Here is a 27620-nt window from a genome sequence, read left to right as displayed (position 1 = left end):
AATACGCCAACATTGGTTATCAAGCAATGTTGGGGGCAACAAATCCAGATCTATGTTATATATAAAGAGGCACACTTCTGTTGCTACACATGTAAAACTTTAGAGTGTAATCTGAGGAGGATCTGGCTTGTTTTCTGTCAGGAAAAGCTTGTATATAGAACTATATTCCATGGCTATACATATATAAGGGGAGTGGAGGCGCAATGGCCCAGTGGTTAGGGCAGCAGACTCGCGGTCATAGGATCGTGGTTTCGATTCCCAGACCGGGCGTTGTGAGTGTTTATTGAGCGAAAACACCTAAAGCTCCACAAGGCTCCGGCAGGGGATGGTGGTGATCCCTGCTGTACTCTTTCACCACAACTTTCTCTCACTCTTACTTCCTGTTTCTGTTATACCTGTATTTCAAAGGGCCGGCCTTGTCACTCTCTGTGTCACGCTGAATATCCCCGAGAACTATGTTAAGGGTACACGTGTCTGTGGAGTGCTCAGCCACTTACACGTTAATTTCATGAGCAGGCTGTTCCGTTGATTCGGATCAACCGGAACCCTCGTCGTCGTAACCGACGGAGTGCTTCCACATATATAAGGGGATTCCTGGCTATAAGGGTATTGTTGGAGGCCCTACCTTCCAACTTCTTAGAAAAACTGAAGAACTGCTGCAATGAGTGTGTGAATCTGAGAAGAGAATATGTTGCATAAAATCATAATTAACTGTTCCCTGTTCCTCCTGTATTTTCTTTTACCCAAAGCCAGGAACTTTTCAGCACTCCTTCCTATGACAGCATAATGTTATTTGAGGTAGATTTGGCCATCATTTTTGTCAATGAATTTCACAGGCGCAGGACTGGCTGTGTGGTAAGTAGCTTGCTTACCAACCACATGGTTCCGGGTTCAATCCCACCACATGGCATCTTGGGCAAGTGTCTTCTACTATAGCCTCGGGCCGACCAAAGCCTTGTGAGTGGATTTGGTAGACGGAAACTGAAAGAAGCCCGACGTATATATGTGTGTATATATATATATGTGTGTGTGTATGTTTGTGTGCCTGTGTTTGTCCCCCTAGCATTGCTTGACAACCGACACTGGTGTGTTTACGTCACCGTCACTTAGCAGTTCGGCAAAAGAGACCGATAGAATAAGTACTGGGTTTACAAAGAATAAGTCCCAGGGTCGATTTGCTCGACTAAAGGCAGTGCTCCAGCATGGCCGCAGTCAAATGACTGAAACAAATAAAAGAGTATGTAGTCATCATCATCATTGTTTAACATCCGCCTTGCATGCTAGAATTCGTTATAATATATGCTAAGTAATATAATTCAGTATTCCAATTTACTGTAACTTTCTTTTCTTCTTCCATTTCAGCCAAAAGATTTTGTGAGCCTAAGCATGAGAGACGGCCATGGAAAATATGGTAATTATCTGATGATTGAGATTTTTGTTATTACTTTAGAATGAGGGGCTAAGTACCTTTGTTTTTATCTAGGGGCAGGTGTGGTTCTACAGTAAGGAGTTTGCTTCCAAATCACATGGTCCAGCTTCATTCCCACTGCATGACACCTTGGGCAGGTGTCTTCTACTCTAGCCTCAGGCTGACCAAAGCCTTGTGAGTGGATTTGGTAGACAGAAACAGAAAAGTGGCGAGCTGGCAGAAACGTTAGTGTGCCAGGCGAAATGCTTAGCGGTATTTCATCTGCCATTACATCCTGAGTTCAAATTCCGCCAAGGCCGACTTTGCCTTTCATCCTTTCGGGGTCGATAAATAAAATACCAGTTACGCACTGGGGTCAATGTAATCAACTTAATCCCTTTGTCAGTCCTTGTTTGTCCCTTCTATGTTTAGCCCCTTGTGGGCAATTAAGAAATAAGAAACAGAAAGAAGCCTGTCATGTGTATGTGTCTTTGCCTCTGTGTTTGTCCCCCATCACCATCTGACAACCAGTGTAGGTGTATTTATGTCCCTATAACTTAGCAATTCAGCAAATGAGAAACTGATAGAATAAGTACCAAGATTTAAAGAAAAATAAGTACCGAGATAATTTTATTTGATGAAAATTCTTCAAGGCGATGCTCCAGCATGGCCACAATCTAATGACTGAAACAAATGATCTCTGTCAATTTACTGTCACAAGAATCAACTTTGCTTTGCATTCTTCTAGCTCTGATGAAATAAATACCTGCCATATACTGGGGTCAATTCTGTCAACTGTATCCTTTCCCTCCACATTTGTGGCATTGAATTGGTGAGAAATCATATCATTTGTGGTATTTAATTATGACCATTTACATTTAAAGTTCAGCCCTTGCTAGGGTCAACTTTACCTTACACTTCTTTGGGGTTAATAAAATAAAGTGTCAATGTTAGAAATTATTATTATTTTTACTGTTTGTATTGTTGTTCCAAAGTCCATAAGTACCTGGATTAAAATGACTGTAAACAGATATAGATCTTTATCTTTTAGCTGCTTCAGTCACTATCATCATTTAACCCATCCAACCCATGCCAGCATGGAGGAAAGGATGTTAAATAATGATGGTCATCTATATATATATATATATATATATATATATAGGAGTGGCTGTGTGGTAAGTATAGGCGCAGGAGTGGCTGTGTGGTAAGTAGCTTACTTACCAACCACATGGTTCCGGGTTCAGTCCCACTGCGTGGCATCTTGGGCAAGTGTCTTCTGCTATAGCCCCGGGCCGACCAATGCCTTGTGAGTGGATTTGGTAGACGGAAACTGAAAGAAGCCTGTCGTATATATATATATATATATATATATATATACTAGCAGTATCGCCCGGCGTTGCTCGGGTTTGTAAGGGAAATAATTATATAAGCATTTTTAGAGATGTAAAGTATAATAGCCATCTCAATATGGCTAACCACAAAGGGGGAGGGGTGTTACTGTAGCTTTTTACGTTCTGAGATTTAATAATAAATTTTAGAGAGTTACTTCCCTTATATATGTCAAAAATGGATTAAAAATGGGAAAAATTGATGTTAAATTTTTTTTAAATCGTAGACTCATCGTAGACGCGCGCTAATACCCAGACGGTCTCGATATGAATCACGACTATAAGATACCCGGTTTTGGTTAAAACTGCACCGCAAAATGTGGGAGTAGTTAGGAATCTAAATCGTAGGAGACAGACACACAACCTCACTTTTATATATAAAGATTTCCTCTATTTACATAATATTGAGGTCTCTTTCTTTCTTTTGTTATCTTACTGTTTTTACCAATATACATATATATATATATAAATATATATATAGTTACAGAGATGTACTTGCATAGCAAGTGACTTGATCTGAGATCGTGTGCTGGAACGAAAACAGTTGCAGCATTGAAGGTGTTTATAAGCCATTTAAGAAACACACAAAAACCATTAGATTTACTTCAACATTTAAATTAAATTTGTCAAAATATTTTCGTCGCTTTGAGACCGCGACCTGTTAGCACAATATTTTTGTCAGTGAACAGGTCGCGGTCTCAAAGCGACGAAAATATTTTGGCAAATTAAATTTAAATGTTGAAGTGAATGTAACGGTTTTTGTGTGTTTCTTAAATGGCTTACAAACACCTTCCATGCTGCAATATATATATACACACATATATATATATGTATGTATGTATGTATGTGTGTATATGTGTATGCATGTATGTGTGTGTGTGTGTGCGTGTCTGTGCTTGTGATTGTCCTCCACCACTGCTTGACAACGAATGTTGGTTTGTTTACATCCCTGTCACCTAGTGGTTTGACAAAGGAAACAGATAGAATAAGTACTATGCTTACAAAAATAAAACTGGAGTTGATTCATTAAACTACAATTCTTCAAGGCATTGCCCCAGCATGGCCACAGAGCAATGGCTGGAAAAAGCAGAAGAATAAAAGAATTGAGGGGGACCTCTACATGGTAGCTAGACCTGGTAGAAATAGCAGCAAAATTTCCCCCAAATCACACCTTACTGTCTTATCTTTCTGCTACTTGGATATAGGTGTTATATTCGTCTAAAAAAACTTTCCTGTCACACACTTACGCACACGCACACACACACACACACACACACACACGCACCGTCACACACACACACACACGCGCACACACACACACACACTCACACACACGCACGTTAGCTTACAATTTTATTTATATATTTGCGTGTGTATGTGTGGAAATAGGAAGTGGGAGGCAGAGTGAAAGAATCACTCACTACAGTAAGTGAATTAGTTTCATTTTATTAGTTGCCCACTGTGTGTGTGTTTGCGTGTGGTGTAAACCAGACTAAGAAAAGCATTTGACACACACACCAGAATGTGAGTTTTCTGTAAATTTTGCTTAATTGGAGTTTAAATTTTAAAAACTGGACCTGGCATGACGCGATGCATTGTACTCTTAAAAATGCCAGGTAAATTGTAATTGAAGAAATCCTATATTGTAGATTTGTATAACTCCCAAAGGAAGGCAGATAAAATCTGCCTTTTATAATAAGAGATATATGTATTTGTGTGTCTGTGTTTGTCCCCCTAGCATTGCTTGACAACCAATGCTGGTGTGTTTACGTCCCCGTCACTTAGCAGTTCGGCAAAAGAGACCGATAGAATAAGTACCGGGCTTACAAAGAATAAGTCCCGGGGTCGATTTGCTTGACTAAAGGCGGTGCTCCAGCATGGCCGCAGTCAAATGACTGAAACAAGTAAAAGAGTAAAGAGTATATACTAGCAGTATAACCCACCTTTGCCCGGGATCAAGTTAGGATTATTAAGCTAATTAAGTTCTTTATTTCAAACCAAACCAAGTAACATCGACGTCAAATTTGAGTGAAATCCGTTGAAATTGGTTTATATATGTTTGTGTGTGTGTGTATATATATATATATGGGCAACACACATACACACACCTATTGCATACATGTTTTTTGCACGCATACATGTTTGTGTGTGTATTGCCCGTATATCAACAAAACATTTTTTTCCTTGATGGAAAAAAAACAACAAAACTCTTAAAAACTTACTCGCCACTAGGAGGGGACTTAACTCCTGTTTGCAAACAATGGTGATTTCTCTGACTTGAAAATTGTTAAAAGTTTTCGTTGAAAATTAATTTTTACTGCTATTCGCTGGTTGACAAAAATACAGCTAGGGTCATGACGAATGTCCTCCTAAAATTGGAGCGACATGCGTACTAATTTGTGGACGTGCATAAATTACGTTCACGTACGCACAGACACACACACACATCCTGCCTTTTGTATATACAGATATATATATGTGGGTGGGGGATAAATTCAAAAGAGAACAATTCAAACTTTTTGAAAAGTCCAAAAAGAGAGAAAGAATGATTTCTCATAAAGATTCATCATATTCATAAAAAGCAGCCAGAGCAAGTAATAAGAATATGAAAATAGTAGTTGAAAAATAATTTTTCTGACATATTTGTATTGTCCTTTGAAACGCGCATATGTATTGAATCCTATTTTATATTAAATCTAATTTTAATTCAACATCTTTTTTTCTCCTCCATTTTTCTATAATTGTTTATGGTGTTTTTATACCTATAACAATATTTTTCAACTATATATATATATATAATAAACCTTTACATAAATAAATAACGTGAAATACACGAAGGGACAAACATAAAAGACAAACGGGTCATTCAAAGCCTTCGTTCTTCAGTCAGAAACTGATTCCTCATCGCAGATTTCGGCTGTTTAATTCTGAGATCCGCTCTGAATCAGCCAGCCACAGAAGGAAAGAATGCAACGCAACAGAGACGAACATGAAACGAAAAAAACTTTTTTGGAGACAGTAACGGTTAAAAACATGGATGACACAGGCATACATACACACATATATACATAGACATACATATATGCATATATATACACACATTCACACAAAGCGGTGCTGAAAAATTCCTGGCTTTAGGTAAAAGAAAAAACAGGCAGATCAGTTATGTTCCCTCTCAGATTTACACACTTATTGCATCGGTCTCTCAATTTTTCTAAGCTCCGTAAAAGTAGTTGGAAGGTTGGGCCTTCAACCAGGCCTTTTGTGACAGCCTTAAAGCCAGGAAGTTTTCAGCACACCCTTGTGTGTGTGTATGTATAAAATCAATGTCTTGAATAAAAGTGCATATCAAAGTAAAAGTGGAAATGTGTACGTGTGTAAACCTCAATATCTCGTATAAAACTACATATATATCAATATCTCAGGTAAAAGTATGTGTGTGTGTGTATGTGTATGGATGTGTATAGTGTACACATACCACACATTGTCTTTTTCTTTTTTCCCTTCTATATGTTAATTGAAAAGGAGTGTTGTACAGTTGTCAGCACTATGTTCACAGAAGTTATCACAACTACATATATATGTATACACACACACACACACACAAATTCATCTTAGTCATTATATTATAATTTCCCCAGATGTTAGTTCACTTTAGTTTGCTGAATGTCTGTTGCATTTCACTTACACATTTTTGTTCAAATTCCTTTGTTGTTTTCCAAGTTTTTCTCTAAATTCAGATCTATTGAAATATAGTACGATATGGCTGGTGTGTGTGTGTGTACGATGATGGCCTTCGTTTGTTGTATTGATTTTGTATATCATCATCATCATTTAACATCCATTATATATGAAATGTAACAAACACAAACAAAATGAAGAGACAGCACACAAGGAATAAGTTTTAACACATATTGTATCAGTTTAACACTTAAAACAATGAAGGAAAAGAGTCTTAACATTTTGGACGTTTGTCCTTCATCAATGGTAAAAACATAAGAGGAGTGTAAAAATACAGCTGAGAGGTTAGAAGACAGCTGGCAATGCATTTACCTGGAGCAGGGATTTAAGAAAAACATGTATGTGTGTTTGTGTATATATATTTGTGTGTGTGTGTGTGTGTGTGTAGAAACTGAGAGTAAGTGAGTGGGGAGCAAGTAAAGAGAAATGATGTGCCAAATACATAAATGCCAAAATATAACCAGACATCTTTTAACCTTTTAGCATTTAAAATGGCCAAATCTGTTTTATATTCAAAGTGGCCAGATTCGGCCACTCGCACCTACCCTACAAGGTCATTTTAAAAAGTAAACAATCACATAATTGAAACCTCAAAGCTATGAGATAATGCATGATTAATTCTAAACGATGTGAATAAATAAGCATTGCATTTGACAAAGTAATCTGAATGCAGAAGGGTTAAAGTAATAAAATATTTTTTTTTTAAATGGAAAGGCAACAATGCAATATATTTTTTGTAATAATTAAATAAAAATGATTGAAGTATTAATTAGTAATTTTCCCTCAAAATATTTCAAAATTAATGTGAATTAAGTGAAAAAGAAACATTTGGCATACTAAAAATTAGTCTAAGTTTGGCCAGATGAGAGATGTTTTTGATACCAATTTTCTCATGATTTTGTTGTAAGAATGGCAAGTTTGTCCTGGTGAAAGCAGAAGTTTGGTAACACCTCAAGTGGGCGTGGCTGTATGGTTAAGAAGCTCACCCCCACCACCTCCTCGTCATCATCATTTAAAGTCTATTTCCCATGCTGACATGTGTCAGTTTGACTGGAGCTGGCCAGATGCCTAGGTGCCAATTGTCAGTTTTGGCTTGGTTTCTATGGCGGGATGCCCTTCCTAATGTGCTGGGTGCTTTTTACATGATACTGCCACAAGTGCGTTAACATGGTGCCAGCACAACTGCTTGCTATGTGGCACTGGTACATGTACACTATATGTGGCATTGGCATGAGTGCATTTTACATGACACCAGCATGAGTATGTTCATTGTATATGGCACCATGTGTGCATTTTACACAATGCCAACATGAGTGCATTTTACACGACACCAGCATGAGTGCATTTTATGTGACACCAGCACAAGCACTTTTTACATTATGGTGTCAAAGACCATAGAGGACTTGCCTGTATGCATGGTTAGCCACAGTTTTATTAAACTTGACATATAATTTCTATTTCAATCCCACTGCACAGCACCTGGGACAAGTGCCTTCCACCATAACTCGAGTTTATCCAAAACATGAATGAAATTGGGTAGAGAGAAACTGTGCAGCAAGCTGGCAGAAACGTTAGCACGCCAGGTGAAATGCTTAGCGGTATTTCATCTGCCGCTACGTTCTGAGTTCAAATTCCGCCGAGGTCGACTTTGCCTTTCATCCTTTCGGGGTTGATTAAATAAGTACCAGTTATGCACTGGGGTCGATATAATCGACTTAATCCGTTTATCTGTCCTTGCTTGTCCTCTCTGTGTTTAGCCCCTTGTGGGTAGTAAAGAAATAGGTATTTCATCTGTCGTTACATTCTGAGTTCAAATTCCACCGAGGTCGACTTTGCCTTTCATCCTTTCAGGGTCGATTAAATAAGTACCAGATACTCATTGGGGTCGATATAATCAACTTAATCCATTTGTCTGTCCTTGTTTGTCTCCTCTGTGTGTAGCCCCTTGTGGGCAGTAAAGAAATAAGAAACTGTGCAGAAGCCTACACTTGCTCTTGGATAGTGTACTTAATCCATTAATCCATCAATCCATCACCAGGTTTAAAGATAATGACATCTGGCCATTGGATACTTTTATTAAAATCCTTTGTCGTAAGGTATTTGGGCCAGGTATTCAGTATTAATATATTTTGAGCAACACTGCCTATTACTGTACTTTATGATTCATGGTTTTGCTGCCCTTTTCTCTCTCTCTCTCTCTCTCTCTCCTAGTCCTGTTACCTTTCTTGTCTGACTATAACATTAATTATAAAAAAAAAAAAAGAAAGAAAGGCTTTGCACAGACTAGAACTAACGATAATTGATACAAACATATGCCACTAGGAAATGGAAACCAGAAGATAATAGGAATGAGTAAGAAAAGCAAACTACTTTGTTACATCTTGTATATACTCTGCTATGAGTCACACAGGTAGATAAATCACTATTGTTTTACATATAAGTCTTAGCTTAGTACTTGACCTCGATATATGTCACAGGATGTGTTTATCAATATTTCTATATGATTATGCATGTATAATTATATATATATATATATATATATATATACATACACACAGACACACTCACAAATGTATGTATATATATATGTATATACTGGTAAGATGTAATCTATACTCATATTTATATTTACTTATATGTATATTCTCTTTTTTATATATATTCTACTTATTGGGGCAAGCGAAATCGAAATCGAATTGAACCAGCCAGGATCCCTGGTCTGGTGGTACGTAAAGCACTATCCGACTCGTGGCCGTGGCACGTAAAATACTCCATTGCGACCGTACGACAGGCCCTTGCCAACCCCCTTTGCTTGTGAAGACATGTTGGGGCAAGCGAAATCGAAATCGATTGAACCACCAGGATCCCTGGTCTGGTGGTACGTAAAAACACTATCCGACTCGTGGCCGATGCCAGCACCGCCTCGACTGGCTTCCGTGCCGGTGGCACATAAAATACACCAATCTGACCGTGGCCGTTGCCAGCCCCGCCTGGCACCTGTGCAGGTGGCACGTAAAAAGCACCCACTACACTCACGGAGTGGTTGGCGTTAGGAGGGCATCCAGCTGTAGAAACATTGCCAAATTAGACTGGAGCCTGGTGCAGCCTTCTGGCTTCCCAGAACCCCGGTCGAACCGTCCAACCCATGCTAGCATGGAGAACGGACGTTAAACGACGATGATGATGATGATGATTATACAACATCACTCTTTTATGTACACTTTTTTATTCCTTTATGTACACTGATTTGTTCTGCTTTTTTATGTTTAACCCTACAGTCTCTTATGTGGTGGTTTAATAAAGTATGTGATTGAGTATTATCTGGTAATTGATATTTGATTTAGATGTATTTCTCCATTTTCTTATCTTGTATATATATATATATATATATATATATATATATACATATACACACAGACACACTCACAAATGTATGTATATATATGTATATACTGGTAAGATGTAATCTATACCATATTTATATTTACTTATATGTATAATTCTCTTTTTTATATATATTCTACTTATTGGGGCAAGCGAAATCGAAATCGAATTGAACCAGCCAGGATCCCTGGTCTGGTGGTACGTAAAGCACTATCCGACTCGTGGCCGTGGCACGTAAAATACTCCAATGCGACCGTACGAACAGGCACCCTTGCCAACCCCCTCTGCTTGTGAAGACATGTTGGGGCAAGCGAATCGAAATCGAATTGAACAGCCAGGATCCCTGGTCTGGTGGTACGTAATAAAAGCACTATCCGACTCGTGGCCGATGCCAGCAACCGCTCGACTGGCTTCCGTGCCGTTGGCACATAAAATACACCAATCTGACCGTGGCCGTTGCCAGCCCCGCCTGGCACCTGTGCAGGTGGCACGTAAAAAGCACCCCTACACTCACGGAGTGGTTGGCGTTAGGAAGGGCATCCAGCGGTAGAAACATTGCCAAATTAGACTGGAGCCTGGTGCAGCCTTCTGGCTTCCCAGAACCCCTTCGAACCGTCCAACCCATGCTAGCATGGAGAACGGACTTAAACGAGATGATTATATGATTATTATACAACATCACTCTTTTATGTACACTTTTTTATTCCTTTATGTACACTGATTTGTTCTGCTTTTTTATGTTTAACCCTACAGTCTCTTATGTGGTGGTTTAATAAAGTATGTGATTGAGTATTATCTGGTAATTGATATTTGATTTAGATGTATTTCTCCATTTTCTTATCTTGTATATATATATATATATATATATATATATATATACATATACACACAGACACACTCACAAATGTATGTATATATATGTATATACTGGTAAGATGTAATCTATACCATATTTATATTTACTTATATGTATAATTCTCTTTTTTATATATATTCTACTTATTGGGGCAAGCGAAATCGAAATCGAATTGAACCAGCCAGGATCCCTGGTCTGGTGGTACGTAAAGCACTATCCGACTCGTGGCCGTGGCACGTAAAATACTCCAATGCGACCGTACGAACAGGCACCCTTGCCAACCCCCTCTGCTTGTGAAGACATGTTGGGGCAAGCGAATCGAAATCGAATTGAACAGCCAGGATCCCTGGTCTGGTGGTACGTAATAAAAGCACTATCCGACTCGTGGCCGATGCCAGCAACCGCTCGACTGGCTTCCGTGCCGTTGGCACATAAAATACACCAATCTGACCGTGGCCGTTGCCAGCCCCGCCTGGCACCTGTGCAGGTGGCACGTAAAAAGCACCCCTACACTCACGGAGTGGTTGGCGTTAGGAAGGGCATCCAGCGGTAGAAACATTGCCAAATTAGACTGGAGCCTGGTGCAGCCTTCTGGCTTCCCAGAACCCCTTCGAACCGTCCAACCCATGCTAGCATGGAGAACGGACTTAAACGAGATGATTATATGATTATTATACAACATCACTCTTTTATGTACACTTTTTTATTCCTTTATGTACACTGATTTGTTCTGCTTTTTTATGTTTAACCCTACAGTCTCTTATGTGGTGGTTTAATAAAGTATGTGATTGAGTATTATCTGGTAATTGATATTTGATTTAGATGTATTTCTCCATTTTCTTATCTTGTATATATATATATATATATATGTATGTATATATATGTATATACTGACAAATGTATGTGTAATATATATATACATATATAATTATACACACGTGTGTGTGTGTGTGTGTATATATAAAATAGGTGCAGGCATGGCTGTGTGGTAAAATGTTTGCTTCCCAACCACATGGTTCCGGGTTCAGTCCCACTGTGTGTCACCTTAGGCAAATGTCTTCTACTTGAGCTTCGGGCCAACCAAAGCCTTGTGAGTGAATTTGGTAAACAGAAACTGAAAGAAGCTTGTTGTGTGTGTGTATATATATATATATATATATATATATACAAGGGGCGTTCAATAAGTAATGCCCCTGACCCACTTCCCATAGCAGTAGAGCAACGACACTTGGCACAGTTATTAGTCTTTTCCTACATAGGAACTACCCAGAGTTATGCATTTCTCCCATCGTTTGATACAGCTCTGGAGACCGTTTTTGTAGAAGACCCCAGCTTGGTCCTCCAACCACGACGTGACTTCAGAAATCAAGGCTGCATCATCTGGGAAACGCTTTCCTTTCAAAATCAACTTCATGGCTGGGAAGAGGTGAAAATCAGAGGGTGCAAGGGAAGGAGTTCATAGCTGCACGCCTGTGCTTCTGATCTGGCGACACGCGAGTTGTGGACCGGAGCGTTGTCCTGCAGGAGGAGGATGCCTTTGCTGATCTTGCCCCGCCTCTTGATTTTGATAGCTTCTCTTAATTTCCTCAAGAGTGAAGCATAATAGGCTCCTGTAATTGTGGTACTCTTTGCCAGGAAATCTTTCATCACTACTCCGTCCTGGTCCCAGAAGACTGTGAGCATAACCTTGTCAGCGGAGGGCTGCACCCTTGCCTTCTTTGGAGGAGGTGAGTCACGGTGCTTTCACTACATTGACTGGGCTTTGGTCTATGGATCATAGTGATGGACCCAGGTTTTATCCTGTGTGATCAGTCTTTTGAAAAATTTTGACTCATCTTCTTGGCACATCTCCAAATTCATCCTCGAGCACTCAACGCGTTCTTGCTTCTGGAAAGGTGTGAGCAACCTGGAAATCCATCTGGCAGACACCTTTTGCATATGCAAATGGTCATGAATGATAGTTTCCACAGACCCAGTACTAATCTTGACCTTATGGGCTATTTAGCGAATAGTTATGCGTTGACCTTCCAAAATGGCAGCCTCAACTTGACGGACAGACATCCCATCAATGGCAGAAGGGGGCGACCAGATCTGGGAGCTGTTTCCACAGAGTTCCGACTATATTTGAATTCACAATGCCAGCGTTTTACAAGGTCATATGATGGGTCATCATCACCATAAGTTACTTTCATTTCATCAAAAGTCTCCCGTGGTGTGCGTCCTTTCAAATACAAAAACCAGATCACTGCTCGACACTCAACAGGCTCCATTTCACACTTGACTCAGTTCAAACACCTGTAAATCAGAAACCACAATTAGTTCATAGCTGTAATTCGCCACTTAATCTATAGAGGTATAAATAAGTGCACGTGCAAAATTTCAGCTAGATCAAACAACTGCAAGTGGGTCAGGGGCATTACTTATTGAACGCCCCTCATGTATATATATATATATATATATATATATATATATATATATATTAATGTTTATTTTTCTGTTCGGTTATAATACAACCAATATTACATTAATCAAATGGGTCACTCTATACTTATGTAGAGTACAAATTTATTATTCTTAAACAAGATTGTTGTTGACAGTGACTTCGAAGTTACAGCCATCTAAGCCATCATTGGACTTCAATGCTTTAAAGTTAGTCTGGTCTTTATGTAGTCTCTGTTGAGTTAAAATCTTCTTCAGGTGTATGGGTTTGAGTGGGGTGCCCATTAGGTTTTTATATTGCTTGTTATGGAAAAAGAAACACTCTTACAGTTTTACACTTTGATACTAAACTAGTATTCGAGAAATTATCTAAAAGTCTCCCTATCTCCAACTAAAATCCCCACATAAGATTTTGTAATATAACTACACAAACCTAAATATACACGAAAGCAAACTGAAAGAACGCTTTCTTTTCTTTTTTCTTTTTAATTCAATTATATTATATTTTTGTTCCCATTTTCATACATGAATACATATATATACCTATATCTGTCCCACTTTAGCATATATCTAGAACTGAACTGGAAGAAATTTTATAAGCAAACAACAAACTAACTCTACTTACATAATCAGAAGCTTAAAATACCTCTATGTTAATCAAATTGCTTATAGAGCAATGAACACCTAATGAGAAATATATAAAAGTACAATCTTAACTCAAATACTTTTGTAAACATGAAAAGCTCAAGAGAAGCCATTTTGTATACTAACAAAGCCATGACATGCCTGACTAATAACGCAACCTTACAAATGAAAACAATAAATACCCTAAATAATAACAAGTAAAGAAATGACTAACTTAAACTTACCACCTAACTACATTCTTTTGTTAATACATCCAATTACTAAAGGCTTAAATATTGGACTTTTTATCTTTGATTTTTACACTATGGAAGCAAAAGAACTAAATCCAAATATATCAAAAGTAACAAAAATACTCTCACACCTTGTGCCTACCTAGCAAGAGAGAAACACCTAGAAGTTTGTTTGTAAAGTTCTACATGTATGATTGTGGAGGCACATGGCCAAGAGGTTATATGTATGTATGTATATGTATGTATGTATGTATGTATGTATATATATGTATGTATATGTATATATATAATTGAAATATTAATATTGCTAAGTCTCTCTAAAGGAGACTACTGCAGCGGTACTGGATATTAGTAGTTATTGCCAAGCTAACATGACAGTCTAGAAAAATAGGACGAATGCTGCCATTGATTAGCTCCAAGAGGCCATCGCCTCTATCTAGCTATATGACACACAAACCTGTGTCCATTATAACCTTCGAACAGGGGAGGTCAGCTGCTTCTCCTTGCATATATACATATATATATGTGTGTGTGTGTATATGTATGTGTGTATGTATATATATATATGTCTTTGTTTGTCCCCTCTATGTTTAGCCCCCTGTGGGCAATAAAGAAATATATATATATGTATATGTGTATGTATATATATATATATGTGTGTATGTATATATATATATATATATGTGTGTATGTATATATATATATATGTGTGTGTCTGTGTGTATCGAACCCACAAGAGTAAACAAGAAAGACAGAGACAGGCAGAAACAAGGAAAATGCCCCTTGTATTTGAACACTATGCAAATATTCTTTTAAAAAACTTTCCATTTAATTTTCCCGAAATTTAATTGTTTTCCATACTTACAGTTAAAAAAGTCTCCATGACTGAAACTGGTACTGAAATGTTTTTTATAAAATTATTTTAGCATTTTCTACCTTGACTTTTTCCCAATATACATATATATGTGTATGTATATTTACATATATATGCATATATACATATATATGTATATGTACACTTAGGAAATTTCCATCAAAATATTGACAACTAAGCATTATATTCTCCTCCCCCACCCCCTGTTGTAATATATTTAAATAAAGCTACATGTAAAGATATCTATTAGTAGCTCTTAACAAATTAAACCCATATTAATGAATTCTTAATTACCTATATTTAATAATTCTATTTCATTCAATCACATTCACCAATGCATTTTATCAAAATTTCATTGTAAGCAATTACACAACAAGTAACGCACTTTAATTACCCTCCCATGTTACGTACTGTTCTCCTTTGTATTTCAGTTATAGCCAATTCCTTTTTCTGGTTTAAAACGCAAAACGTGTTTGGAAGCTTATCAAGAAGGAACAAATTTTATACTAACAATATACACACAATACAATGCACTGATCTGCTCTTTATTCACATGGTCCCAGGATACTGTATACTAATAATATTTAATTGGTTTCACGTTTTGTCAATAAGGGGTTCAGAAAGTTTGTTTGCCTTCAATGAATTATGGGGATTTGGAAATTATCATTATATAGGTACAAGCGTGGCTGTGTGGTAAGAAGGCAGTGAGCTGGCAGAAACTAGCATACCGTGCGAAATGCTTAGCAGTATTTTGTCTGCCGTTACGTTCTGAGTTCAAATTCCGCTGAGGTCGACTTTGCCTTTCATCCTTTCGGGGATCGATAAATTAATTACCAGTCACGCACTGGGGTTGATGTAATCGACTTTATCCCTTTGTCTGTCCTGATGGCTTAGCTGTCTAAGACTTCAAAGTCACTATCAACGATATTGTTGTATAAGAATAATAAATGTGTGTTTGTGTATGTTTAGCCCCTTGTGGGCAATAAAGAAATAAGAAGTTTGCTTCCCAACCACATGATTCTATGATCAAACTCACGGCATGGCTTCTTGAGCAAGTGTCTTCTACTATAGCCTTGAGACAACCAAAAGCTTGTAAGTGGATTTGGCAAATGATGGAAACTGAAAAAAGCCTGTCATGCATGCATGTGTGTGTGTATGTGCCTTTGTGTTTGTCTCCCACCACCACTTGACAACCATTGATGGTTTGTTTACATCCCTGTAACTTAGCAGTTCAGCAAAAGATATCACTTGGAGTAGTACCAGTCTTAAACAAATAAGTCCTGAGATTGATTTGTTTGAATCAAAGGCAGTGCCCCAGCATGGCAGCTGTCTAATTACTGAAACAAGTAAAAGATAAAAGATAAAAGAGATTTTGATTATTAAATAGTAATTTCTTTGTACTATAGCCACAAGGCCTAAAATTTTGTAGGGAGGAGGCTGATCAGTTAAATAGACCCCCCAGTGCTTAACTGGTACTTATTTCATCAACCCCAAAAAGGATGAAAGGCAAAGTTGACCTCAGCAGAATTTGAACTCAGAATGTGAGGCCGGATAAAATGCTGCTAAACATTTTGTCCCACATGCTAATGAATCTGCCAGCTCTCAACCCTCTGTTATTGAATAGTAAATGAATGAATAAAGTGTGCTATCACAAACTTAAACCACTGTTATTTACAATATGTACTGTACGTTTTGTATTGAAGTTCTTATATACTCAATTAATGGGTTATATACTGGTCTGTACGTTATATTTTCAAGGCAAAGGGTGTGACTTATACATTGTTGAGACCCCCTCCGGTCATGACTGACCATGGGATTGCACCTAGAAAGTTACCCTCCTAGGCACAAGTCTGGGCAAGGTTGTTTATAGAAGACCAGCGGTTGCCCATGCATACCAGCCTCCCTTCTCCACACCACTGATGTTGTCCAAAGGGAAGAGGCAAAGGGGCCGATACAGCTTGGCACCTATGACATCGCAACTCATTTCTACAGGTGAGTGAACTGGAGCAACATGAAATAAAGTGTCTTGCTCAAGAACACAACACACAGCCTGGTCCGGGATTCAAGCTCACAACCTCACGATCGTAAGCTCGACACTCTAACCACTGAGCCATGCGCCTTCATGACTTATACATATAAATAATAAAACTTGCAGAATTCCAACACAAAAGAAAATGTGGTAAAATTGATCTCCCAGACATTAATGGATAGGTGCAGCTAGTTGCATTTTATTTGCACAGATGCAGTGCGTGGTAAGAACCTTGTGTTTACATGTTCAATCCCAGTATATGGCACCTTGCCTTGACGTCATGTGATAGTTGTAAACAAATGTCATTGTTATACGAGCAGTGCTCATCATATCGAATCTTTTGCAAAAGCATATCTGACCATGGAGATTAATACCTTACTTGGAATCCGATAAGGGTTGGCAACAGGAAGGGCATCCAGCTGTAGAAAATCTACCTCAACAAATTCCATCTGATCCATGCAAACATCATGATGATCTTTGTAGATGCAAATTTCTTACCTGTTTGTTATAAGTCACTTGAGTTTATATCACCCTTTTGATGTTTACAGGCTAATATAGTGAAGGAAATAATTTAATAGAATTGCTAATGAAACAAAATAAGATTAAGAGGAAATCAGCTTAGATTTTCAACAGCTTGTTGTTTTTATGCTTATTGTATAAAAGTTGTATATGCATACGCACACACATTTATGTGTGTGTGAGGGAAATTAATTTGGTTGTTGTTGACAACTTATAGTTCCTAAACTAAAGATCAATCATTTTCATCCACTTATCATCATCGTTTAACGTCCGTTTTCCATGCTAGCATGGGTTGGACGGTTTGACAGGGGTCTGGGAAGCCAGGTGGTTGCACCATGCTTCAGTCTGATCTGGCAGTGTTTCTACAGCTGGATGCCCTTCCTAACGCCAACCACTTCATGAGTGTAGTGGGTGCTTTTTACATGCCACCGACACAGGGGCCAGGGGAGGCTGGCAAACAGCCATGATCGGTTGGTGCTTTTACGTGTCACCGACACAGATGCCAGTCAGGTGGCGCTGGCATCTGCCACGTTCGGACGGTGCTTTTAACGTCACTGGCACGGAGTAAATTGTATTTACAACCAAACATTGACTAAATATTTGATGATTGCAATTGTGTGTCCACAGAGGGACATAAGCCTGCCACCCTCAAACTGGATGGCAATATCGCATATCTTGAGCTCTGGATCTGTGGATTGCATATCACTGGTAAGCTGACTGACTTACCTCCATAACTGTAGGTCTTGAACAGAACTGGCCTGGAGTTACATGCAAATTACAGCAGCTACTAAATTTAACTAATGAACTGTTTTATATGTACTTTGGAAGTAAAAACAATAATAACTATTAAATGAAATTAGAATCATTCCAGTCGTTCTTATATAAATATAAACAAACATGTTTATTGTTATTAACAAAGGTTATGCTAAGACAGTAGCTAGACATCCAATATATAATATTATACTCTATTATTATATATTATGCACATAGTCAGCTGTTATACCATGTCTACCAGCTGACCTTTTTAATAAATTCATAAAGCTATTTACATGAGCCAGCAAGGTAGCTTCTATGTGAAAATTGAGCCTACTGGAAATAACAGCTAAATTGACTTCATAACATTTCTTCCTTCCTTAACCCTTTTGTTACCAACCCGGCTGAAACCGGCTCTGGCTTTGAGTACAGATGTTTTGTTTTCATAAGTTTTGAATTAAAATCTTCCACCAAACCTTATCACAATTTATGTTCCTAACACTAGCTTAATGATAACTAAGTTACTTTACTAAATTCCTTGTTATATTTAAAGTAATTGAAAAAAACACAGTGCATCTCAAAATAAATACAGTAACGAAAGGGTTAAGAAATAGGACACATATACTGGCTAATGTAGTCTTAGATACACTATGTCTGAAAACAAAAAGATGGGAGGTCTCAGCTAAAATCCCTTGGGTTTAATAACAATGACAATTGTAGCTAGCAAGGGAGCATCTACAAAGTGTCATGACCTGCTGAAAATAGCAACCTTTCTCCACTCTTATGTTGTCCTCTCTCCAGGTCTTCATCATCATCATTTAACGTCTGCTTTCCATGCTGGCATGGGTTAGATGATTCGTCTGGAACTGGTAACCCAGGGAGCTGCACCAGGTTCCAGTCTGATTTGCCATGGTTTCTACAGCTGGATGCCCTTCCTAACACCAACCACTCCAAGAGTTGGTACTTTTACATGCCACTTATATGACACAAGTGCCATTTACAAAACACCAGCAGGGTGCCATTTGTTGGTTTTGAATTGTCATCAATACTTCTGTAATTTTGCTTGTTTTCTAGGTAGGAATGTGTTGGCCCTGTGCAAACCCATTTTCACCTCTAGGAAGAGGTGCTTCACATTAATCTGGCCTCTATCCTTTGACTTGTCCAGTATGGGAGACCCTTATCAAGAACTTGTGGTCTGCTGGTATAGCACTCTGGGTCATTGACACACAAAAGCCACCACACTGCAACAAGGACTGGATCATGTGATCTACCACACCCTACCTTCTTTAGAAAAAAAAATGGTAAGGGCACATTAAATAATGTAGCGATAAATATACAAAAAGACCAGATAGTCATGGCTGGAATAGGGCTGCTGAATCAGAGCTGACTTGAAGCTTAACAACAGTGGCTACAGTAAAATTGTGTTTCTGACAATTGATATTCACAATTCTGAGATGAAGCATACTCTCTGATGATCTACTATCATATTACATTCTCGGTTTAATGGGACAAAACAAAAAGCCACAGTGTTAGTCTATAAGTTATATATTTCTTTGTTTAAATTAGTTAATGTTCTACTTTTGTTTACTGAACTAATAAGTATCTTTTGTCTTTCTTTCAATGGACTGCAGCCATGCTGAAGCACTGCCTCAAAGAGGTTTGTCAAATAAATCGACCCTAGTAGTACTTTTACGTATTTAGAATTCTGGTACTGATGCTTATTCTGTCAATTTCTTCTGCTGAAGCACTAATTTATGGGGATGCAAACAAACCAATACTGGCTGTCAAGCACACACACACACACACACAACACACACACACACACACACACACTAGGCTTCTACACAGTTTCTCTCTACCTAATTCAGTCAAAAAGCACTGGTCAGACTGTAGCTCAAGTGCCTTGCAGTGGGTCTGAACTCAAACCTACATAGTTGCAAAGCAAGCTTCTTAACCACACTGCCATGCTTATGCCAAGGATAAAATGAATTGATGTCTAAAACTAAATACCTTCTTTTCATCAACACAAGAAAGATATTGTTTCCCTGGAGTAGAACAGGGAAGAAAACCAAACAATTTACATAATGGTCATTGTAACATCTGGAGACTAATTATATTGTGTATTCTTCTTCTGCTTCTTTGGCCGCCCATCATAGGTCAATGTTGATTGTTTTGTTCAGTAATCACCTCTGGCAGGGTCACTTGTGGGCTACAAGGCTTTCTCTCGATCTGCAGCAGCAATGACATCTGTTGCAGGGGAACCTACTTGACACAACTGGGAAGTGGCACCTTTCTTGTACTCTTTCATTTCTGCTGTGGCTGGAATTATGAGCTTCACAATTGATGCCATTCATCATGTCACAGGGCCTTCTCCTTTCAGGTGTCTGGGGAGATGCCAAAGGTCTTCATATGTCTCTCTAGTAAAAGTGAGGGAGGATCTCATCTGTTTTTCTTTTATGATATTTAGGATTGCATGCACAGTGGATCCGCTATTAAGTACTAGATTAGCAACCACACGGTCATGAGTTCAAAATTTTATTATTATCTTTGTGTTGTAATCCCAAGTGGCACATAAAAAGCACCATTCAAAAGGGATCGTTACCAGCATCGCCTTACTGGCACTTGTGCCGTTGGCATGTGACAAACATTCGAGCAAGGTCATTGCCAGTGCCGCTGGACTGGCTTCTGTGCAGGTGGCACGTAAAAAACGCCACTTGAGCTACCCTACAATGTTTTTCTCAAAGCCACAAGGTAATGCAGGATTAATTTGAAACAATATGAATAAATAAGCATTATATTTGACTGAATAATATGAATGCTAAAGGGTTAAAGTACCAGTCAAATACTAGGGTCTCTCTCTCCTCAGAAATTAGAATTATTATTATTATTATAATCATTAGTTATTTATTATTGGTAAATCATAGATAGGTATCATCATCATCGTTTAACGTCCACTTTCCATACTAGCATGTGTTGAACGATTTGACTGAAGACATGAGAACCAGATGGCTGCACCAGGCTCCAATCTGATCAGGCAGAGTTTCTACAGCTGGATGCCCTTCCTAACGCCAACCACTCTCAGAGTGTAGTGGGTGCTTTTACGTGCCACCAACACAAGGGCCAGTCAGGCGGTACTGGCATCAGCCACGCTCAAATGGTGTTAGGTCAGTAATTTCAGGGAGGAGTAAATCAACTGCATCAACTCCAGTACTCAACTGTTATTTATTTTATCGACTCCGAGAGGATGAAAGGCAAAGTTGACCTCAGTGGATTTTGAACTAAGAGCGTAAATGATGGACAAAATGCCACTATGCATTTTGCCTGGCATGCTAATGATAATAAAAAAAAAATGATAATAATAATAATAATTAAATCTTTTTATTGGCCACAAAGGGCTGACAAATATGATTGGAAAACATAAAGGGACAAAACAGGACGAAAGGTTACAAAAGGTTTTGTCCATTTGTGAAAAAAAAAAACGAGTAAAAAGCAGTTTAACAATCAAAAATTTTAACAACACAAAACTCCCAAATAGGGGAGACGCTTCGAAAAAAGAAAAGGTCTCATGTGGTATAAGCCATGGGAGCCTGGTCAAGGGGGGGGGGGGGAGGGTAGTAATAATAATGGTTTCAAGTTTTGCCACAAGGGCAGCCATTTTGGGGGAGGGAATGAGTTGATTACATTGACCCCCGTGTTCAACTGATACCTATTTTATCGACTCCCTAAATGATGAAAAGTAAAGTCGACCTCGGTGGAATTTGAACTCAGAACATAGCAACAGGTGAAATACCTATTTCTTTACTACCCACAAGGGGCTAAACACAGAGAGGACAAACAAGGACAGACACATGAATTAAGTCGATTATATCGACCCCAGTGCATAACTGGTACTTAACTTATCGACCCCGAAAGGATGAAAGGCAAAGTTGACCTAGGCGGAATTTGAACTCAGAACGTAGCAGCAGATGAAATGCGGGTAAGCATTTCTCCCGGCGTGCTAACGATTCTGCCAGCTCGCTGCCTTATAATAATAATAACGATGATGATGATGATGATACTGTTTCTATACTTCCTTGATAATAGAATGGTTAGCGGTTGTAAGAGGGTCTGATGATGCTATAGCTATTGTTAATGTTTTTCTACAGTGTATGTTAAATTACAAAATAAGAGAGGAAATAATAGGTTGTTTATATTTACATAATAGTTGGTATTTGTTGAAGAAGTGTGGAGGCAGTTGGAGTAGAAGCAGTAAGAAATCTTTAAAATGTATCATTTATTGTTTGAAGAGAAGGATGGCTTTAATAACTGTAAGTGCTACGGATGAGTGTTAGCATAACAATCAAACAGTACTTACTATGTTATTGTTTAGTCCTGGGTTACTCAAGCTCAAACAGAACTCATTTACATTAAATTTTATTCTTTTTTTTCTATGAATTTGTATTAGGAACAACATTGTCCAAAGTACCCTTCGTTACTTAATCTGTTGAAATGTGATTCAAGGGAAATTTGGCTTCTATTTCTTGCAGGTCAGGCAACTGTGAAGTGGCTCTGTCCTTGACTCATTATTATTTGAATAACAATGCAGTGTTGAATATAATGCTACCCTCTTCACATATTGTACTTAAAAATCATGTGATGTCAAAACCTGGAGACACCAACATACATGCACACACACACTCACCAACATGCACGCCTACACACACATGCACACACTCACCAACATGCACGCTTACACACACATGCACACCAACACATGCATGTACACTAACACACACATGCACACCAACACACACATGCACACCAACACACATACACACCAACACTCACACCAATCCACACACGCACCAACATTCACTCACACACAACAACACACACACACGAACACTCACACCAATCCACACACGCAATAACATACACACACACCAACACAAACACACCAACACACACACACACACACACATGACAAGTGCTGCTTTCAGTTTTCACCTACCAAATTCATTCACAAGGTTTTGGTTGGCCTTGTGGGTGCCATAGAATAGAAGATACTTCATCAAGGTGCCACATAGTGGGACTGAACCTGAAACCATGCAGCTCAAAGCAAACTTTCCAAACACTCAAGCCCAGTATTCTGTTTAACCACAATGAACTTTCAGATAATATTTTGGAAAAAATTCGAAATAAAACTTCATTTGTAATTTGTGTGTTTAAGTGCAATGTTAGACACTATTGTTCACCAAACAGGCACAGGAGTGGCTGTGTGGTAAGTAGCTTGCTTACCAACCACATGGTTCCGGGTTCATTCTGACTGCATGGCACCATGGCAGGTGTCTTCTACTATAGCCTTGGGCCGACCAAAGTTTTGTGAGTGGAATTGGTAGACGGAAACTGAAAGAAGCCCATCGTATATATGCATATATATATATATACATACACACACACACATATATATATATACATATATATATATATGTGTGTGTGTGTGTGTGTATGTTTGTGTGTCTGTGTTTGTCCCCCCAACATTGCTTGACAATCGATGGTGGTGTGTTTACGTGTCCATAACTTAGCGGTTCGGCAAAAGACACCAATAGAATAAGTACTAGGCTTCCAAAGAAGCCTAGTACTTATTCTATTTGCTCGACTAAAGGCGGTGCTCCAGCATGGCTGCAGTCAAATGACTGAAACAAGTAAAAAGGAGTAAAATGGTAAACACGTAGTAATGGTTTGACTTTTGTGTTATTATTGTCTTTACCAGGTTCTACGATACTTCTAAACAAGCAATTGGTGCTGCTGTAATTCACTTTGCTAATGTCTTTCTTGCTGATATGTTTCAAGGAGACCCTTGTACATGGTAAGCTTTTCGTTTTCTCTTTTCTTCTTTCTCTTTCTCTTGTTTTATTGTGTTGTTAGAATTTACATAAACTACAGCCTACACTTCCTGTCACCATTTCTACTTATGCTCTCAGTTCAAAGAGTGCTCATTCAGCTCCTTAGCCAAGTATTTCTGTAAACACTAATAAATATTTTAAGCATTACTTTGTTATTTGTGGGGGACAGTTTTCATTGCACTGGGAGGTCACAGCTGTGGTTTGGTTAGAACGCCACAAGAAAAGATCACAAGGCAAATTCTTCAAGCTGAACCACCCAGCAGGAGACCTATGGCTAGATCAAAGAAGAGATGGCTGGATAATATCCAGTGGTCATGCGTGATAATCCAACAGGAGAGTATAACAATGATTGCTTCTGATAGGATCCTATAATGGCGGTGCTCTATAGTGTCTATGGAGGAGGTGCCCCATAGTGTCCATGGAGGAGGTGCCCCGTAATGCCCATGGAGGAGATGCGCCATAATTCCCATGGAGTTGGTGCCCCATAATGACTATGGAGGAGGTGCCCCATAATACCCATGGAGGAGGTGCCCCATAATACCCATGGAGGAGATGCCCCATAATTCCCATGGAGGAGGTGCCCCATAGTGCCCATGGAGGGAGTGCCCCACAACTGTCATAAGAATAATAGATTGCAAAAATGGATTGATGGATAGAAAAAATGGATGAAAAATGTCTACCAAAGAACAAGGTAATGCTTCATTGTTGACTACAAATCTGCAACTTTTATGTTGTATCTCTGAGTAAGACATATTAGTCAATGTTCTTTGCTTGAGCTGATACTCAGGTTTGTAGTACATCCACAAAGTATAGATGGCCAAGTTGAAAAGGTACCAGTTAACCAACTAGGAGGTTGGGAGTTTGTATCCTTCCACTGGCATTACATTACAGGTGCATCCGGGGCTGTGTGGCAAAAAGTTTGCTTCTCAATCACATGTATCTGGGTTCAGTCCCACTGCATGGAACTTTGGGCAAGTGCCTTTTACTATAGCCCCAGGTCAACCAAAGCTTTGTGAGTGGATTTGGTAGGTGGAAACTGAAAGAAGTTTTGGCAAAACTTCCGCCCATCCCCACCGTCAAAAACCACCCTTTAAAAAAATTTATTTTTTCGGCACAAACCCCACTTTTCGGCTACAGGGAATACGAATTTGCAAAAAAATTGGCAAAAATCAACATTTCTAAACGGGGATTTTGGGGGAAAAAAAAAATTATAAAATTAAACAAATTTGGGAGAAATTAGGGGGGATGGGCAGAAGTCTTCCCGAAGTTTTATACTGCAGCCTTGAGAGATCCTTTTATTTAGATGTACAGTGCTAAGAGCACAGACAGATATTGCTGGCAGATGAGAATCATCCGGCATGGGTGCCAGAAAGAAGCCTGCTGTATGTGTGTGTGTTACCATCTCTTTGCTTTGACATCACACGATGGTTATAAATGAATGTCACCACTATATAAGCAGTGGTCCTTCATTTCCAGTCTTCCATGAAAACTTGTCTAGTCACGGTTTCTTAGTAGGAAATAGATCATCGTCATCATCATCATCGTTTAACGTCTGCTTTCCATGCTAGCATGGGTTGGACGATTTTGACTGAGGGCTGGCAAACCAGATGGCTGCACCAGGCTTCAATCTTGATCTGGCAGAGTTTCTACAGCTGGATGCCCTTCCTAAAGCCATCCACTCCGAGAGTATAGTGGATGCTTTTTACGTGCCACCGGCACAGGCGCCAGTCAGGCAGTACTGGCAACGACCTCGCTCGAATCTTTTTACACGTGCCACGGGTACGGAAGCCAGTTGGCTTCTCTGGCAACGATCACACTCGGATTAGCACCCTACTAGGACATGCACAAGTGCCAGTAAGGCGACACTGATCGTACTCGAATGGTGCCCTTTTATATGCCACTGGCACGGAAGCCGGTTAGCCGCTCTGTCAACGATCACGAGGGTTGGAAACAGGAAAGGCATCCAGGTGTAGAAAAATCTACCTCAATAAATTCTGCCTGACCCATGCAAACATGGGAAAGTGGATGTTAAAATGATGATGATGACAGTGATGTGTTGGCAGCAAGACATTCAGATTTTCATAGCTTAGTTCCTTTATTCTTAAGTAGGTACAATGTATGTACTGTGAGTACATACCAGATAGATGGTATATTCTATCTACTACAGCATTTCTGACTCTAAGCAAATAGAGTTTTCTTCACTGTGACATTAAGGATTTCAAAATGAGGCATTAAGGATTTCAAAATCAGGCATTAAGGATTTCAAAATCAGGCATTAAGGATTTCAAAATCAGGCATTAAGGATTTCAAAATCAGGTATTAAGGATTTCAAAATCAGGCATTAAGGATTTCAAAATCAGGTATTAAGGATTTCAAAATCAGGCATTAAGGATTTCAAAATCAGGCTGTCACTTCAAAGTGAGACTGCCACTTTCAAAGTGAAATCGGGACAAAAACATTTAATGTGAGGGGGGAAAAAAACAACAAAACATCAAAATATGTATCTGTGTATTACTGTTTCCTTAAGATGACTTTGTGTTATAGTTGTACAATAGGTATCTCCAGTATACAAGCAGTTTCCTTCATTTCCAGTCCTTTCATGAAAACATATCTGGTCATGAGGAAATATATAATCTGACTTGAAAACATTTGAGAATTAGCAACAGGAAGGGCATCCATCTGACCCATGCTAGCATGGAAAAGTGGACAGTAAAACTCATGATGATGATGATGATGAATTACAATAGCAGGTGTTTCAAATAGTTATGGATATTATAGATAGAAACTTTGACCTAACAATGAACAGCTGCATTGTTAAATAAATGCTCTAATACATTCCTGGAATGTTTCTCAAGATACACCTTTGCCATGAGAGCATGAAATTCTGTTTAGACCTATTTTGTTTAAGAGATGTGTGCTCATTTTGGGTTGCTAGTATCATTTTGAAGTGACATATACTCACTTAAACAACACAGATACAAAGACACACACATGCACGTATATATATATATAATAATAATAATAATATGAGTGAATATTATTCCAAACTTATTTAAACAAAGAACATATATATATACATAGGCATAGGAGTGGCTCTATAGGCGCAGGAGTGGCTGTGTGATAAGTAGCTTGCTTACGAACCACATGGTTCCGGGTTCAGTCCCACTGCATGGCACCTTGGGTAAGTGTCTTCTACTATAGCCTTGGGCTGACCAAAGCCTTATGAGTGGATTTGGTAGACGGAAACTGAAAGAAGCCCATCATATATATATATATATATATATATATATATATATATATATATATATATATATGTATGTATCTATGTCTGTGTGTATGTTTGTCTGTGTTTGTCCCCCCAACATCGCTTGACAACCAATGCTGGTGTGTTTACGTCCCCGTAACTTAGCAGTTCAGCATACTAGACCGATAGAATAAGTACTAGGCTTACAAGGAATAAGTCCTGGGT

General features: G+C 38.7%; 1 protein-coding gene across 1 annotated transcript in view; it reads left to right on the top strand.

Moving 5' to 3' along the window:
* LOC115220528 (store-operated calcium entry regulator STIMATE) overlaps positions 1 to 27620 on the top strand; it is a 107257-nt gene that overhangs the window by 54753 nt on the left and 24884 nt on the right. Inside the window, exons 2-3 of the mRNA XM_029790671.2 lie at positions 1363 to 1411; positions 24019 to 24114. Of these exons, the coding sequence (XP_029646531.1) occupies positions 1363 to 1411; positions 24019 to 24114 (145 nt within the window). The remainder of the gene's footprint in view (positions 1 to 1362; positions 1412 to 24018; positions 24115 to 27620) is intronic.

The sequence above is a fragment of the Octopus sinensis genome, linkage group LG16 (genome assembly GCF_006345805.1).
Source record: "Octopus sinensis linkage group LG16, ASM634580v1, whole genome shotgun sequence".
Taxonomy (NCBI): domain Eukaryota; kingdom Metazoa; phylum Mollusca; class Cephalopoda; order Octopoda; family Octopodidae; genus Octopus; species Octopus sinensis.
This window is presented reverse-complemented; position numbering and strand designations above follow the sequence as displayed.